This window comes from Monodelphis domestica, chromosome 1, assembly GCF_027887165.1.
Source record: "Monodelphis domestica isolate mMonDom1 chromosome 1, mMonDom1.pri, whole genome shotgun sequence".
Classification (NCBI taxonomy): Eukaryota; Metazoa; Chordata; class Mammalia; order Didelphimorphia; family Didelphidae; genus Monodelphis; species Monodelphis domestica.
Window position 1 is genome coordinate 274,343,515 of NC_077227.1, and position 18,883 is coordinate 274,362,397.

General features: G+C 35.2%; 1 protein-coding gene across 7 annotated transcripts in view; it reads left to right on the plus strand.

Annotated features, from left to right (window-relative positions):
• Positions 1–18,883, plus strand: part of SYNE2 (spectrin repeat containing nuclear envelope protein 2) — a 416,774-nt gene that overhangs the window by 195,518 nt on the left and 202,373 nt on the right. For all 7 annotated transcript variants that reach the window (XM_056810866.1, XM_056810871.1, XM_056810867.1 and 4 more), the window contains 3 exons: positions 9,905–10,060; positions 11,031–11,296; positions 14,731–16,831. In XM_056810866.1, the coding sequence (XP_056666844.1) occupies positions 9,905–10,060; positions 11,031–11,296; positions 14,731–16,831 (2,523 nt within the window). The remainder of the gene's footprint in view (positions 1–9,904; positions 10,061–11,030; positions 11,297–14,730; positions 16,832–18,883) is intronic.

Genomic DNA, 18,883 nt, shown 5'->3' on the forward strand with positions numbered 1-18,883 from the left:
AGCAATGAATTAAAGTCCCTACTTTGCCACATCCCCTCCAGCATTCATTACTTTCCTTTGCTATCATGTTAGCCAATCTGCTAGGTGTGAGGTAATACCTCAGAGTTGTTTTGATTTGCATCTCTCTGATTATAAGAGATTTAGAACACTTCTTCATGTGCTTGTTAATAGTTTTGATTTCTTTATCTGAGAACTGCCTATCCATGTCCCTTGCCCATTTATCAATTGGAGAATGGCTTGGTTTTTTGTCCAATTGATTTAGCTCTTTATAAATTTGAGTAATTAAACCTTTGTCAGGTTTCTATGAAGATTTTTTCCCAATTTGTTGTTTCCCTTCTGATTTTAGTTACATTGGTTTTGTTTGTACAAAAGGTTTTTAATTTGATGTAGTCAAAATTATTTATTTTACATTTTGTGATTCTTTCTATGTCTTGCTTGGTTTTAAAGTCTTTCCCCTCCCAAAGGTCTGACATGTATACTATTCTGTGTTTACCCAATTTACTTATGGTTTCCTTCTTTATGTTTAAGTCATTCACCCATTTTGAATTTATCTTGGTGTAGGGTGTGAGGTGTTGATCTATTCCTAATCTCTCCCACACTGTCTTCTAATTTTCCCAGCAATTTTTATCGAATAGTGGATTTTTGTCCCAAAAGCTGGGATCTTTGGGTTTATCATATACTGTCTTGCTGAGGTCGCTTGCCCCCAGTCTATTCCACTGATCCTCCTTTCTGTCTCTTAACCAGTTCCAAATTGTTTTGATGACTGCTGCTTTGTAATATAGTTTGAGGTCTGGGACTGCAAGGCCCCCATCATTTGTGTTTTTTTTCATTATTTCCCTGGATATCCTTGATCTTTTGTTATTCCAAATGAACTTTGTTATGGTTTTTTCTAAATCAGTAAAGAAAATTTTTGGGAGTTCAATGGGTATGGCACTAAATAGATAAATAAGTTTGGGTAGGATGGTCATTTTTATTATATTGGCTCGTCCTATCCATGAGCAGTTAATGTTTTTCCAGTTGCTCAAGTCTAGTTTATTTGTGTGGCGAGTGTTTTGTAGTTGTGTTCATATAGTTCCTGTGTTTGTCTTGGGAGATAGATTCCTAGGTATTTTATTTTGTCTAAGGTGATTTTGAATGGGATTTCTCTTTCTAGTTTTTGCTGCTGAGCTGTGTTGGAGATATATAGAAATGCTGATGACTTATGTGGGTTTATTTTGTATCCTGCAACTTTGCTAAAGTTGTTGATTATTTCAATTAGCTTTTTGGTTGAATCTCTAGGATTCTTTAAGTAGACCATCATGTCATCTGCAAAGAGTGATAACTTGGTCTCCTCCTTGCCTATTTTGATGGCTTCAATTTCTTTTTCTTCTCTAATTGCTACTGCTAGTGTTTCTAGTACAGTGTCAAATAGTAGAGGTGATAATGGGCATCCTTGTTTCACTCCTGATCTTATTGGGAATGCATCTAGTTTATCCCCATTGCAGATGATATTAGCTGATGGTTTTAGATATATACTGTTTATTATTTTTAGGAACGACCCTTCTATTCCTATGCTTTCTAGTGTTTTTAATAGGAATGGGTGTTGTATTTTATCAAATGCTTTTTCTGCGTCTATTGAGATAATCATGTGGTTCTTGTTGGTTTGCTTATGGATGTGGTCAATTATGTGGATGGTTTTCCTAATATTGAACCAGCTCTGCATCCGTGGTATAAATCCTACTTGATCATGGTGGATGACTCTTCTAATCACTTGCTGGAGTCTTTTTGCTAGTATCCTATTTAAGATTTTTGCATCTATATTCATTAGGGAGATTGGTCTATAGTTTTCTTTCTCTGTTTTTGACCTGCCTGGTTTTGGAATCAGTACCATGTTTGTGTCATAAAAGGAGTTTGGTAGAACTCCCTCTTTGCTTATTATGTCAAATAGTTTGTATAGTATTGGGATTAACTGTTCTCTGAATGTTTGATAGAATTCACTGGTGAATCCATCAGGCCCTGGGGATTTTTTCTTAGGAAGTTCTTTGATGGCTTGTTGGATTTCATTTTCTGATATGGGATTATTTAAGAATTCTATTTCTTCTTCTGTTAGTCTAGGCAGTTTGTATTTTTGTATATATTCATCCATATCACCTAAATTGGTGTATTTATTGCCATATAATTGGGCAAAGTAATTTTTAATGATTGCCTTAATTTCCTCTTCATCGGAGGTGATGTCCCCCTTTTCATCTTTGATGCTGTTAATTTGCTTTTCTTCTTTCCTTTTTTTAACTAGATTGACCAGTACTTTGCCTATTTTGTTTGTTTTTTCAAAGTACCAACTTCTTGTCTTATTTATTAAATCAATAGTTCTATCACTTTTTATTTTATTAATTTCTCCCTTAATTTTTAGGATTTCTAGTTTGGTTTTCTGCTAGGGGTTTTTAATTTGATCACTTTCGAGTTTTTTTATTTGCATTTCCAATTGATTGATCTCTGCTCTCCCTTGTTTGTTCATATATGCACTCAGGGATATGAATTTACCTCTGATTACTGCTTTGGTTGCATCCCAAAGGGTTTGAAAGGATGTCTCGCCATTGTCATTTTCCTCAATGAAATAATTAATTGTTTCTATGATTTTGTCTCTAACTAAATGATTTTGGAGTATCATATTGTTTAATTTCCAATTAGTTTTTGATTTGGTTTTCCATGTACCATTACTGATCATTATTTTAATTGCCTTGTGATCTAAAAAGGCTGCATTTATTATTTCTGCTTTTCTGCATTTGTGTGCCATATTTCTGTGACCTAATGTATGGTCAATCTTTGTGAATGTGCCATGTGGTGCTGAGAAGAAGGTGTATTCCTTTTTTATCCCTATTTATTTTTCTCCATATGTCTATTAATTCTAATTTTTCTAAGATTTCATTCACTTCTTTTATCTCTTTCTTATTTATTTTTTTATTTGATTTATCTAAATTTGATAATGGTTGGTTCAAGTCTCCCACTAATATGGTTTTACTGTCTATTTCTTCCTTCAATTCTCCTAGTTTCTCCATTAGAAATTTGGGTGCTATATTATTTGGTGCATACATGTTGATTAGTGATATTTCCTCATTATCTAAAGTCCCTTTTAACAAAATATAATTACCTTCCCTATCCCTTTTGATCAGGTCTATTTTTGCTTTGGCTTTATCAGATATCATGATTACCACTCCTGCCTTCTTTCTGTCAGTTGAGGCCCAGAAGGTCTTACTCCATCCTTTAATTCTGACCTTGTGGGTGTCAACCCGCCTCATGTGTGTTTCTTGAAGACAACATATGGTAGGGTTTTGGATTCTAATCCATTCTGCTATTCGTCTACGTTTTATGGGTGTTCATCCCATTCACGTTCAAAGTAATGACTGTCACTTGTGGACTCCCTGGCATTTTGATATCCTTCCCTAATTCTAACCTTTCTTCTTCAGCTCTACCTTTTAGTCCAGTGATTTACTTTAAATCAGTCCCCCTTGTCCCCTCCCTTGATATGTTTCCCTTTCTAGTCCCTCCCTTTTTGTTCCTTCCCTCTCCCCCCTCTTCTTCCCTCTCTTTTTTGTGTTCCCTCCCCCCACCCCCCCTTGGTTTTCCCTTATCCCTTTCCTTTTTGGGTAAGATAGAATTCAAGATCCCAATGGATCTGGATGTTCTTCCCTCTCAGAGTTGATTTCCCTGAGAGTAAGGTTTAAGTAAAAACTCTCTTCCTCTCCTTCTTATAGGAGTTTTCTTCCCCTCCCCTTCCCATGTGAATCTTTGTGTGAGAAAGATTATTCTAATTGGTCTTTCTTTTCCCCTTATTTACACATTGCATTTTCCCCACATGTTAATATACATAGATTGATATAAATGTAGTCCTTATAGAAGAGAGTTTGAATAAAAGAAAAAGATAACATTTTTCTCCTTTTCCCTTTCCTTCGTATTTACCTTTTCAGGTATTCCATGCTCTTTGTTTTTCGATATCAAACTTTCCACAGAGCTCTGGTCTTTTCTTTGCAAAAACTTGGAAATCTTCTATTTTGTTGAATGCCTATATTTTCCCTTGGAAGTATATAGTCAATTTTGATGGATAGCTGATTCTTGGTTGAAGGCCCAGCTCTCTTGCCTTTCTGAAAATCATGTTCCATGCCTTACGGTCATTCAGAGTGGAACTTGCAAGGTCTTGTGTGACCCTGATTGGCATTCCTTTATATCTAAATTGTCTTTTTCTGGCTTCTTGTAAGATTTTTTCTTTTGCTTGAAAGCTTTAGAATTTGGCAATTACATTCCTGGGAGTTGTCTTTTGGGGATTTAGTGTAGAGGGTGTTCTGTGAACTCTTTCCGTGCTTGTATTGCCCTCTTGTTCTAGGATCTCTGGGTAATTTTCTTTGATTATATCTTGTATTACGATGTTGAGTTTGCTGTTTATTTCTGGCTTTTCTGGTAGTCCAATTATTCTTAAATTGTCTCTTCTCCCTCTATTTTCCAAGTCTATGACCTTGTCAGTGAGATATTTTATGTTCTCTTCTAATTTCTTGGTCTTTCGGCTTTGCTTTATTAATTCTTGCTCATTGTCTTCGAGTTGCCTAATTCTGACCTTTAAAGCCTGGTTTTCCTTTTCACTTTGGTCAAACTGGTTTTGTAGAGACGTGAATTTCTTTTGCATTATTTCCCACTATTCCTCCCAGAAGGCTTCCATCTTTTTGATCCTTTCTGATTCAAATTCTTCATGGGTTTGTGGAGAGTTTCCATTTCCTTTGGAAGGTTTCGAAGCATTTGCTTGAGTTTTCTCTTCTATCTCCTCTGTATTTTGTATTGTTGCTCCATAAAATGTGTCCAAAGTCGCCCCCTTCTTCTTGTTTTTCTTGGAGTTTTGAGGCTTTTGTGCTTCTGTGGAGTTTGCCATCTCTATCTGAGTGGGGAGGTCTAGCTTTTCTCATCTCTGTCTGGTGTTCAGAGGTTTTAGCCCTAGGCAAATTGTCCGTTCTTCTCAGCTGTTCTGTCTTCCCGGGGAGGCCAGGAATTGCTGGTGTTTCCATGTTACTGCCCTCCTCAGTTCCCTCCCGATGCTTCTTCGTTGCCTTACTTCCACGCTATGAGCCTGGCTCGGCACTCTCCGTGAGGTGTTTTAATGCCTTTGCTGGCCAGAAGAGCCTGCACTCTGAGGGGGGAAGGGCCGCGGCTTCCCTGAGCTCCGAGGGCTCCTGATAGAATTAACTTTCACTGGGATGAACTGAATAAGCCCTGAGGCAGGGACCTTCCGTGAGACTCGGATGGAAGGATCCAGCCAGGGGGAGACAGGTTCCCCTGTCTCTCTGTTTCCCTGCTGTCTGTGTTGGGTAATCCCTCGACTGAGTCAGGTTGTTTTCAGGAAGCGGACTTCAGAATAGCCGGCCCTGAGGCTCTGAGGTTCCCTCTGCTGCCTCAGACTCAGTGCTCTGGGTTGGGGGGATGGGTCCTGGGACCTTCCTGCTGCCTACCCCTTAGGTCCGAGTGATCTCGGGTTCTGGCTTTTGGGGGGGGGGCATACCTTTTGACCCAGGTCCAGGAGGAGGGTTCCTGGGGTCTATGCTGTTGTTCGTTTTGAATTTCGGTGCCCTAAGAGCATATAGTTTGAGTTCAGTAAGGAAGGGTTTCCGGAGATCTGAACTTTAGCTTTTTCTAAGCCGCCATCTTGACCGGAAGTCTCCTATTTCACAATTCTTGTAACAGCAGCTGTGGTCAAATAAGAGTATCAATAATTCTATCATTGACTTCCAGTGATATCAGTCAGTTCAAGATTTTAAAAAATAGGAAAGTATCTAAAATATTGAATTATCAACTAAGGACTTCAACTTGTGAGCAGCATAACATAATGGGGGGGACATTGGATTTGGTGTTAAGCATATTTTGGGTACCTTTGAACAAACTGTTTTGACAATTTGAGCCTTAGTCTTTTTCTTCTATAAAATGAGAGTAATGGACTACATAACCCCTAGATTGCTGGATGGCACAATGGCTAGAATGTCAGGAAGAATTGGGTTCAATGTGGCCTCAGATTCTTTTTTAGCCATGGGACCCTGGGCATTTTAAGATGACATTTAATCTTTGTCTGCCCTCGTTTCCTTGCCTGTAAAATGGGGTGATACTAGAAGCTACTTACCTATCTTGGTTGTTGTGAGGATAAAATAAGATAATATCAGTAAAGTGCTTAGCAAAATAGATAGAAAGTATTAAGTATTAGGCACTTAAATGGTGACCATTGACTAAAAAATCCCCAATATCAGGTTATATTTTATTCTAGTCCCAAATTATTTTTCATTTTATTTCATGAGAAATGCTTCTTAATGGTCCTTGATCGATTTAAGAAGATGGAGGTAACAAGTATTTTTTGGTTTTGAAGCCCCACTTGATCATAAAAAGAAGATAAAAAGAACTCATCTGACTAGGTTTCTTTTCTTTTCTCTACTGTGATTTACATTCCACAAGATAGTGTTATTTTCCTGCTTTTTCTTTAATAACTTATTGAGTTAAAAAAAATAAAAAAAAATAACTTATTGAGTTTTTCATATAGTTCAATTCTATAACTCCCAAGAGTCTCTTAAGATGGAGACTGATGTTGGGATCTAAATTGATAAAATTGTTAGTCTAGTGTGACTAGAGAAAAAAGATGAAAAGAAAAATAGATATTTGATTTCTTTTGTTGGAAATACTTTATTTCTGGTAGAAGGAAAAATGTGAGAGTAATGTTAATGAAATACTTATTAAGAATTTACAGAGTCAGGGCATCATGGGAGCCTATTCCAAACTGACAAAAACATTGACAACTTTCAAGAATATTGGTTGTCTCTTTTAAAAAGTATTCAGTTAGTTAAATTATAAGCTCAGAGAATAATATAGTTTGGAAGATGCCTGGAAAATGAGTTTGTTATATAAAATTTATGGAGATTACTATTCATGGAGGGCACAAGTGCAAGGGAAAATATGTATACCATTCCCAAAGGCATCGATGCTTTTGGAGAGGTGCAAAATTAAAGAATTTTCACAGTCAAAAGGGAAAAAAAGCAGAAATAAAAGACTTATTTTAAATTTTAAAGGTTCATATGAGGCAATATGATTGATATTTCTTGGAAAGGTGAGAACACAACTTTTGGAAAGGAAGCCATTAATAATAAGTTTTTAAAACTGGGTGGTATTAAAAATTGCATCCTGTAACTACTGTGACAGATATACATAAATTGTACATACATACTCATACATACACACATACCTGTGTATGACCAAAAATCCTTTCATAACAAATAGACTTATTGTGATTAGAAATGATAATTTATGTTAGTTTGAAGGTGTTTTCCTGAATTACTGACAACAGTTATAGAGGTCATATATTTATCTTATACATATTTGTTTGCATTGCACCCTGTTAGACTGTGAGCTTCTTGAGGAAAAAGACTGTCTTTGCCTATCTTTTTTTTTAAATCCCAGCATGTAGTAGGCGCTTAATAGATGTTTATAGATTAGCATATGCACCAGATACTTGATTATTTCAAACATGTGTCATAGAGACAATAAGAAACATTTGTAGATTAGTAAATTGAGGCACTTACCAATGGCAGATCAGGGCTTTGGGGAGAGAGGATACAGGGGAAGCACCACAACTAGACTGCAACTCTTTGAAGGGGCAAGTAGATACTATCCAGTACTAAAAATGACCCAAGACTCATAATTTTTTAAATCCCCCAAACACTGGTAAGTTAAAAACAAATGGGACTGTTCTTTTCTCTTTTCAACACATAGCCTTGTATAATTTCTGTTCCTTGACTGTTGGCCTTGATAGTAATTTTAACTTTGATGTTACTTGAATAAAAAAGTCAAGATGCCAAGCATCTTGACTTTTTCCCTGCTACTGGCACTTGATGACTCTGGAGGAAAGGATGAGGCTGATGCCTTTGTGCAACTCTGTTTCACAGAAATCTAATTCATGTGCAAGTCAAAACATCACCATTGTGATGTCATTGGACCTCTTTGAAAACAAAGCATGAATAACAGCAACAACATCAATTCAAAAGTGTAATGCTGAAGTAGCCACTGTACAATTTGTCTTTTTCTCAGGAATGGTCCTTTTGATAAACATTTCATTGTAACTTCCATAAGAACTCTTTTTTTTTTGAGGAATAATTATACTATAAAGCTAAGTTTCCATAACACTTATAATTATTTTAGTCACAAATTATGTGGCACCTCGTAAAGAAAAAAAACTTCTCTTTTTCTTGGAGATAATGTTTTATTCCCAGGTTTCAGTAAAAATAAGAGTAACCTGAGATAGGTTTTATATTTGTTTAAAAAATTAAACAAATGAGAGTAAAACTTAAAATTGGATGCTTTAAAAAATGGTGCCCATTTATGATGTATCTTGGACATAGAAACTAGCCTAAATTCTTTGATGAAATATTTTAGGAATGAAGATTGGACCAATGAGGAAATTCCCTCTACCAATACCAGTCTGAATATTCTTTGCAACTTATTACTTTAAAGAGTTGCCTAAAGCATTGAGATACTTTAAGTGACTTGTCCAGGTTCACACAGCTACTGTCTGAAGCTGTATTTGAAATTAGGAAGATGAATCTTTCGAATTCCAGGCCCAATTCTCTATCCATTGTGCAACCTAGGTTCCCTGACCGCTGCCTGAATTCTTGCTGCTGCTGAATGGTTAATGATAGAAGTTATTATTCAGTGTGACATTACAAAGTCACAGTTACATTCATTAATTTGTATATCTTACTAAATTTTATAATACATCTGTTTGCAACATACTGTGCTGACTGTTACAATATATAGTTAGTTGTATACTTTGTAACTTTTTGTTTTCTCTAACCTATTTTTCCTCCCTTAGAAGTGCAGGTGCTTCCCATTATGTTGTTAAATTAATTAATTCTATAATCATTTATTAAGTACCTAATATGCACAAAGCAATTGTGATAGGTACTGGGAAAATACAAAGATAAAAAAGATATGTTTCTTGCCTTTTATATCTAGTACACTTTAAAATTTTTTTTTAATTTTTAAATATTTTCCACATTTACATAATCATTTTCCCTCCCTCCACTCTTCCGTCCCCCTTCCTGGAGCTGACAAGCAGTTTCACTCAGTTATACATGTATTATCATTTGATACCTATTTCCATATTATTTATTTTTGTAATAGAGTAATCGTTTAAAACCAAAACCTCAAATCATATGCCCATGTGGACAAGTGATAAATTATATGCTTTTCTTCTGTGTTTCTACTCCCACATTACTTTCTCTCAATGTAGATAGCATTCTTTCTCATAAGTCTCTTGGGATTGTCTTGGATCATTGCATTGCTGCTAGCAGCAAAGTCAATTACATTTGATTGTTCCACAATGTTTCAGTTTCTGTGTACAATGCTCTTGGTTATGCTCATTTTATTCCACATCAGTTCATAGAGGTGTTCCCAGATCATATAGAAATTAGACAGCTCATTATTCCTTATAACCCAATAGTATTCCATCACCATCACATACCATAATTTGTTCAGCTATTCCCAATAGAGGGATACCCCCCCCCAATTTTCCCATTGTTTGTCACCATAAAGAGTATGCCTATAAATATACTCTTTATGTCACCATAAAGAGTAAACCTAGCAGTGGTATTGCTGATATATCCTAAATACTCTTAACAGAAAGAATTGATATATTTTCCAGAAGGTCAATCAGTAATTCTTTTGTGCAAACTGGGTAAAGAAAAAAAACGTGACTCACTGAATAATCTGCATCGGCTACAAACACCTAGTTTTCCTTATCCTGTTATGTTATCATTCAAATAATAAAATAAGCATAGTTTGAATATTTTAATAAAAATAAGTGTTGGATTTCATATGTAAAGCACTGAATGATTTATATTTTTTATGTTTTCAGAATTCAAGTTTAGAAATGCTTTTGTCAAAACAACTTTCTCCTGAAGCTCAAGAAAGCATGAAAAACATTGAAGATGAGCAGAGAGTCAATGAACTGCAAAATCAACCTTTAGATTTGGATATTATTTCAGCAAATGAACAATTAAAGGAGATAGAGGTATGGAAATATGAAGAACGCTGACTACATGATTACATCATTTATCTTGTACAATACAATATATGTTAATCATTCAAAATACTTGCATAAAGTGAAAAGTCTTATTTAACCTTTGCCTGATGATCAATTTTGTAAATATATAATTAGGTACAAATCAGTACGTTGTGTAAATCTGCGTGTATTTTTTTGAAAGAAAGATACTGCTAATGACTATCAGGTGGCTTTTTCTTTCAGTAAAATCCTAAAAACAGATTCATTTGGCGACAAAGCCCAGGTATACTGACCTGTATCATTCCTTTTTTTCTGTGTCATTTTCTTTTTGGTCTTGAAAAATGCCATTTATGCCATTTAATTGTAAGTAGGACTAGGTTCTTAGTCATTGTTTTATTTTCCTTATAATTCTATAAGGTATTGTGTAAACCTAGCCTGGGTTGTTGTTGCTATTTAGTCAAGTGAAAGTGAATAATGCTGACATTTGAACAAGGCTTATATAATTCGGAATATATATGAGAGATATGGAAAGTTTGTGTTGGGTTAGTAAACGCAGAAGAGAGCTTTGTTTAAGCAATCTATTGGCATACAATAAAAATAGAATGCAAAAAAAATAAAAATAAAAATAGAATGTGAATTCCTTGATGGCAGAGACTGGTTTTTTTTTTCTGTTTGTAGCCCAAGTGCCTAAATCCAGAGATTAGCACATAATCTCTACATAGTATACATTTAATAAGTTTTGCTTCTTGAATTCAATAGTTAACACTATACCAGCAATCTCATGTAGATTCTACTCATAAAAGAGAAGCCATTTAAAATGCCAATTACCTTAGTTGTCCTATGCTTGATTAATAGAATTAATGAAATAACATCTAAAACCATTTGCAACCTCTCAGACAAAATGATTAGTACTTGCCAGTTGCCCATATATTTGTATGAGGAGTGTAATTATTTGCTTGTTTCTTTGATTTGAAACTAGGTGTTATATAGGCAACTGGAAGCAAAGAAAGCAAATATTGGATCTCAAGAACCCATCATGTTACCCCATAACACAGAAACCAGTGCCTTAAATGTCAAAAATATACAACATTCAGAAAACCAATTGGACAGACTACTTCAGGCACTGGTTACCTTGAAGGAGGATAAGGAAAGACAATACTGTCTTATCAAAGATTTTCAGGACCACCTCTTGGCTATTAAATCATCAGTGAAAGCATTATCAATGGAAAAAGAAAACACAAAGGCGTAAGTTCAAGAGCCCAGAATAGGCTTCCTTTTTAATCTAAACCTATCCTTTGGTACTTTGTAAAGTTTCTTTTTTTAAGGTATTCTGTATTCTATATTATTCTCTATTCAGTGGTTTCTGCTGGAAGTTTTGTGGGGAAAATGACCTCCATTATTCTTTCATAGGAGTCTGACAAAAGAGGAGAAAAAGAGAAAACAAGAGAGACAGCGACAGACAGAATGACAGAGAGATGATATTTGGTCTTTTAGGTCTCTTTGCATAGTCTGCATAGGTCCCTTGCTGGTCTGAAAGAGGGTTTCATACAGTTTGTTTGTTTGTTAACTCCAGGAAGTTAAGTTACATGGCAACATTGTATAAACAAATGTCCAACCCACGTCCCCCACACAAATCATCTTTAAAAAGTGTTGAACAAAAATCAACTTAGTTTTAAATTATTTTATGCATTTTTATTTTTATTAAACTTCCTACTTTTGTTGTGGTTGTGGAACATAAAATGTAGGCTCATGACCAAGGAAAGCACTTTAAGGAAAATTTTTTGAGACAAAAGTTAATGTTACTTTTAAATTTTTGAGCATATTTTACAAACTAGCCCATGAAATAAAGAATTAAAGCCACAAAAACATAAGAATTATTTTTTAATTCTCTAAAATTATTCATTCAACACTGATTTCCAAGATAATAGTAATGAGTCTAATTTAAAACATAGATCATTAGAATGGCTTTAATGCATGAAAGGAAACTTCAGGGGCTTAATTTTTCCATTCTACATCTTCCCTGCTATGACTTGATTCATATTGCAAAGATATATTGTAGTATGTATTTTTTAAATTGATAGTACCGTTCATGTTGAAAATTATGATTAAATGGGATTTTGGTAATAATATATGAACTACTGACTATAATGACTAACACTTATTCTTACGGCTAAGAAGGGGAGGAAAGGGAATAAGTATTTAGATAGTGTCTTACTTTGTGCCAGGCACTGGGCTAAGTGTCTTTTACAAATGTTATTAATCTCATTTGATCTTTGAAATAGCCTTAGGAGGTACATGTTATTATCCCCATTAAATTTGATGAGTCTATGGCAGACAGGTTAAAAAGATTTGCCCTGTGTCACACTGCCAATAAGTGGCTTAGGGTAAATTTGAACTCAGGTCTTCCTGATTCCAGGACCAGCATTCTTTCTACTTTGCTACCAACTGGATCTAGAAGAGTTTAGATTTGAAGAAAACTCTTTTGGATCTTCTCTCTCTACTCCCTTTCCCAAGTGATCTTATTAGCTCCCATGGGCTCAGTTATGATCTCCATGCAAAGAACTTCCCAGATTTATGTATATATATATATATATATATATATATTCAGCCCTAATTTCTTGCCTGAATTCCAGGCCTGCACCACCAATTAGCTAATATATGTTTTTAAATGGATATCTTATAGACATCTTAAAGTAAATATGTTCAAAACAGAATGCATTTTCTTCTCCCTAAAACCACTCATCATCCTAACTTCTGATTTTTGATGATGACTACTCTTTTTCATTCTACTCAGGTTTGTGGTTTCTGCCATCTTTATCTTTATTCTCTCATGTCCCATATCCAACCAGTTGCTAAGTCTTATCAACTCCACCTTTAAAACATTTGCCCATCCTCTTTCTCTTATTCATTCAGACCTGTGAGAAGTGAGAAGTCTAAGCCTCTCACTTAGACTATTGCAACCAATTCCTAATTGGATTCCCTACCTCCAATTTCTCCTCTACCCAATCTATATTCCACAAAAGATGCACAGTTCTGACCATAAAACTCTTCTTCTCATGAAACTCCAGTGTCCTATTATGTCCTAAATATTTAAAATGATGACAATAATAGTTATAATTCATGTAGCACCTACTACATGCTTTATATTAAGTGCTTTTTAAAATTGTCTTGTTTTATCCTCTTGACAATCCTGGGAAGTAGATAGGTGCTATTGTTATCTCCATTTTACAGGTGAGAAAACTGAGGCAAACAGGTTAAATTACTTGCCTGAGGTCACATAGATTATAAATTTCTTAAGTTGGAAATTTAACTTAAGACATGAGTCTTTCTTACTCTAGAACCTGTATTCAATCCATTGTACTACCTAGGGGTCTCCTCAGTCTAGCATTAAATATCTTCATAATCTAGCTCTAGGCTTTCATTCCAGACTTTTGTCACCGTATTCCTTTTTGTGAAGCATTAGTTTAGCCAAGATACCCTACTTGTTGTCCTTTACACATGAGACTCCATCTCTCCTTTTCATGTCTTTGCCTTCTATTTCCTTTTCTTTGAAGGTACTTTGTTTCTCTCTCCTTCTTAGATTCCCTTTTTCCTTAAAAAAATTAGTTTAAGCACCTTTTTGTAAGAGGACTTTTGAAATCTTTTTTCCCTCCTCTCAGAATTCCCTTGTATTTGTTTCATTTATTTATTGAATCCATTAGATTGTGCAATGGATGGAATGCCAGGCCCAGAGACAAGAAGAGCTGTGATCAAATCAATCCTCAAACATGTACTAGTTGTGTGACCCTGGACAAGTCACTTAATCTCTTTGCCTTCCTTTCCTTATCTGTAAAATGAAGAGAACAATACATGGTTTTTGTGAGGATCTGAGATAATAATTATAAACTACTTAGCCCTTTAAAGTGCCTGACACATAGTAAATACTATTTAAATGTTAACTATAATTATTATTACATATTATATTATATGAAATCAGTGGTTTCACATTGGCTCAGATCAGGAATGACATCTTACATTTTACATATATATGGATATATATTATTTCCTCCTGTATAATGTAAGTTTCTTTTCTTTTTTTTTTAAACCCTTACCTTCTGTCTTGGAGTCAATACTGTGTATTGGTTCCAAGGCAGAAGAATGGTAAGGGCTAGGCAATGGGGGTTAAGTGACTGGCCCACAGTCACACAGCTGGGAAGTATCTGAGGCCAGATTTGAACCTAGAACCTCCCATCTAGGCCTGGCTCTCAATCCACTGAGATACCCAGCTGCCCCTGTAAGTTTCTTGAATGGAGAGACTGAATAGTTTTTGTCTGGCATATAGTAAGTGTTTAATAAATATTTATTGATTTGTTGATTGATTAAAGACACTAGAAAAGAAGCTGTCTTGTCTGTATCCACCAAAAAATAAGGTCTACCTGTATTCTGTGGAACAATTCAAAGACAGTAATTCTATGTGTTAGTGAAGTCATTGGTAGGACAGCAGTTTATGGAGGATAAAGCTTGAATTATCTGTCTGAGTCAAAAGTTATGTTCCCTCACTTTTATTTGACAGTAGTTGGGGATAGATGGAAGGAGCTAACCAACCAGAAGAGATGAACCACACACTCATGTAGCAACTTGTACCCCTTTGTTGTGCAATCCATGTTAATGACCCAAATCATATATATATTTTTTGACAGTGCATCTATGGAAAGCAAACAGCAGCTGAAGAAACTAGAAAAATGTCTGGAGTCAATACATAAGGAGAAAGATTCCTTAAGCAAACTTAAGGAAGAACAGGAGAACTTATCAAGTCACCTAAGTGAAATGGACAAGAAGTTAGCAGAAAAACAAGTTAAGCAACTTGAGCTTTGTTGGGAACAAGTAGAACAGTGGATTCAAAAAAAATATTCTCAACAAGGTGCTGAATGGGATGAATTTCAGTGTCTGATGAATAAGATCCAAGACATGGAGAATTCACTGCAAGATCATCATCAGCAGCAGCAGTTAAAGTTGAATTCTCCACCAGAGCTAGAGGAACATAAAGATCTGATGTTCTTAGCCACAAAGCTCAACATCATAAAGAATAACTTTTCTCTTTTAAGGGGGAGAGTTGAGCATCAGATGAAAAGAATTTGGGGAAAGAAAGAAAAGAAGAAATTGGAAACCGCAATCAGTAATTTACAAGAACAGCTAGAAGAACTGGAGCCTCTAACAAAGGAAAAGTACAGCCAGATGAAGAATTGCAAGATCATGAAAAAGATTCAAGAGGCTATGCTGTGGGTTAATAATTTATTAATTGGCCTGGATCAGACAGCTGCACTTCTTCCAGATAATATTGTGTCACAGATCAAAAAACACAAGATGGTGCATAATGAGGTTCTAGATAAACAGCCAATTATAGAGTCTTTGATTGAGGAAACTAAAGGTGTCATTCCTGATCTTGATCAATGTGAAGCCACTGACTTAAATACTTTTTTAGATGAATTGCAAAGCTTAAACCAGGCACTTGTTTCAAAATGCACTGAAATAGCTGAGCAATTGGAGACCAGACTGGAGGAGAGAAGCACATTTTTTGAGAAACTGGGAAAAGTGCAGAGTTCTCTCCAGGGAAAGGAAGTATTGATCACCCCTGAGATCAAAACAGCTTCTTCAAAGGAGGACCTGGACCAATACCTTGTTACTTTGAATGATACTCAGAAGGAACTACAGAACACTGACAGGCTCATCTCAACCCATTTCCAGGAGGCCACAGATTTCTCTAAGTGTTTAAATATATTTGAACAAATATTTCTCATTGATCAATTAAGAAACCTTAAGAACAAAGCCAGGTGGACACAAAGATTAATGCAGAATAAGCATCATGAAGTTAGAAAAAAGTTAGATATCTACACTGAATTTTTTGAAAAAACAGACATGTTGCAGCAAGAGTTAAGCCAGATACGTAATCATGCACTGCTACTGAACAGAAAACCAAATCATGGAACTAAGGAAGAAATCTGTGAGCTCAGAGAAAGAACCTCTGTTCTTCAATCTAATATTATACAAATAATGAAACACAAAGATATTTTTGAATCCCTTGGACTCAACTGGGACAGTTCACACCTTGACAAAGTACAGGCAGAGTTACTTAAAATAATAACAGAACTTGAGGAAAAGACCAAACAATTAGAGAGAGTCAATATAGAAAATGTAAAGCTTCAGACATCACTAAATGAACTGCAAATGGTAACTTTGCAAATTAAGAAAGAACTTGCTGAAATAGTAAATGACACCAGTTTTTCTCCAGAAAGCAGGCTACTTAGTGCCCAGATTTTGAGTCAAAGAATTGAAAAAGCCACATATTTATGCCAAGAAACCATAGATCTGTTAAGTGCCAATGAAACCAATAAGGAATCTTTCAAACAGGAGATACCACAAATAAGGCTCCTTGCAGAAGAAAATAACAAGCTGCACAAATTTCTTCAAAATGTAGTTGAAAATTTCCAACCTCGATCTGTCGGTGAAAAGGATTTTAGAGACCAACTGGAATGTGCATTGCTTGTTCTAACAGAAGTTAATTTTCAGTTACAACAGCCATTAGAAGTAGGGTTGGAAATAAAACACATTCAAGAGGAAAAGGATAATTGTGAAGCTCTTCAGAAAAGAGTTAAGGCTGAGCTTTGCCAGATTAAAGCTATCACTGTCAAAGAATATCCAAGGCAAGAAGATAATTCTCACGAAACCAGGGATTTGGAATCAAAAGTGAATGAACTTGAAGATCTTCAACTACAATTTGACAAAGGCTTTGCTTTACGCATGGTATGTTTTTCCATATAGTAGCTTATTGTATTTTGCTAGGTGTAGTATGGTGATGATAGTTCTTTGTTTTATCTTTTAGGAAGACTGACCTCCCTTATAAAGAGAAGGTGCAATGGCTAAAGGAAGATCAATGGATTGAATTAGGATAGCATCTTTCCTCCCTTGCCTCCTTAACAACTAGATGGCTCAGGGGATAGAGCATAGACCTGGAGTCAGGAAAACCCTGAATTTAAATCTAGTCTCAAACAGTTAATAGCTGTGTGATCCTGGGCAAGTCACTTAACCTTTATGTGTCTCAATCCATTGGAAAAGGAAATGGCAAATCAATCCAATATCTTTGCCAAGAAACCCAACATACCATATGGTCCATGGGGTTTTGAAGAGTTGGACACAATTGAAAAAGAACACATCCCTCTCTCCCCCTTTTAAATCTCAATAAGTTGAATTTTAGGTTAACTTAATTACAATTTTTCAACTAGTTATCCAAAATGAGTTTCCAAATTAATCCTGGCAAAACAAATAATCTTCACTGGTTCTATATTCTGATAGAGTATTCACATCAAGCTTTAAGAAAGATAAATAAATAAGTCAAAATTCCTACCCTCGGCAAGCATCCAAATCAGTAAGACGAAATGAGGATCAGAATAATAACAACTCAAATTTATTTTGGCTCTGGCACTTGACAAAGTGTTTTCATTCTCATGATTTCCCCCTTCTAATTATACTGTGTTTACCTATCTAAATTCTGTGCCTCTCCTCAGTATTCACCCCCTAATATTTACCTAAAATTGTGCTAGGTGCATAGTTTGTTGTTCAGATAATAAGACTCAAGTGTCAGTTCTTCCGTCTGAGACTTAGTAGGTTGTTGTTGTTCAGTCATGTCCAACTCTTCAAAACTCCTTTTTGGGGTTTTCTTGGCAAAGATACTGGAGTAGTTTGCTTCCTTCTCCATTGCACATAATAAGTATTTTTAAATGCCTGCTGAATTGCAGAGAATGAAATAACCCAGTAAACCCAGTAAAGGAGGAAGTGAAAGTATTAGAATCATTCTCATTTTACATATGTGGAAACTGAGACTTAGAACTAATGTGGCATTCAGAAGGTATGACAACCAGTAAGTGACAGATGCAGGGATTGGTCTGCTCACAAAGGTCTTCTGACTATGTATCTTTTACTCTTTCTGGTATATCTTGCTGCATGTATACAGACATATATGTGTATATATATATATATATGTATATATATATATAATATAGATTACTGCAAATAGAAAAAAAGAGATAAAATATTATGAGGTTAGAGGTATAGCAAATCAATTTCAACTGAGGAATTTGGGGAAGACTTCATGAAATAGCTCAAATTTGAAGTGGGCCTTGGAGAATGGAGAGGATATTATCAAAAAGAGGGGCAGCAAAGAGAGCACTCCAGGCAAATGCACAATGTAGTTGCCAAATTGAGTTGTTGAGTTAAATACATTTAATTAATTAGAGTAAGGAGGATTTTGCTTTTGGGTTGAATTTTTTTAAGAGCAGTGAATACAAATGAGGAAATTATTTAATTATCCAAGTTCATAAATCCTTTATTCAGTTCAACATTGAATACATAAAAAATTAAAAATGCATCTTTATGTACATGTTAGGTTATCAAATCAGATTCATTGTTGGAAAATTTGTTTCTGGAAACACTGAGATGCTTTCTTGAACAGTCCATTGTTGTACAAATGACCGTTGTAAATTCCATAAGACACAGTTATTGCTAAATATACTGGAAATACAGCATATAGTCTGTAAGCTTAAAGGAAAGATGATGTCAATCATGAATGGAATATTAGAATGTTTAATACTCAGTAGTCTCTTAGTCTGCTATACACTAGCTTTGTGATATTGGTGTAACAACTTAACCCTCCTGAGAATTCTATTTTCTTCACTTATAAAACTTAGAAAATAATAAGTGAGATCATGGATATAACAATTATGAAGCCAGGTAATTCTATGTCAATGTAATCTGATGGGCTATGTTAAGATATTAGAGAAAGGAACGATCTTATTTTTG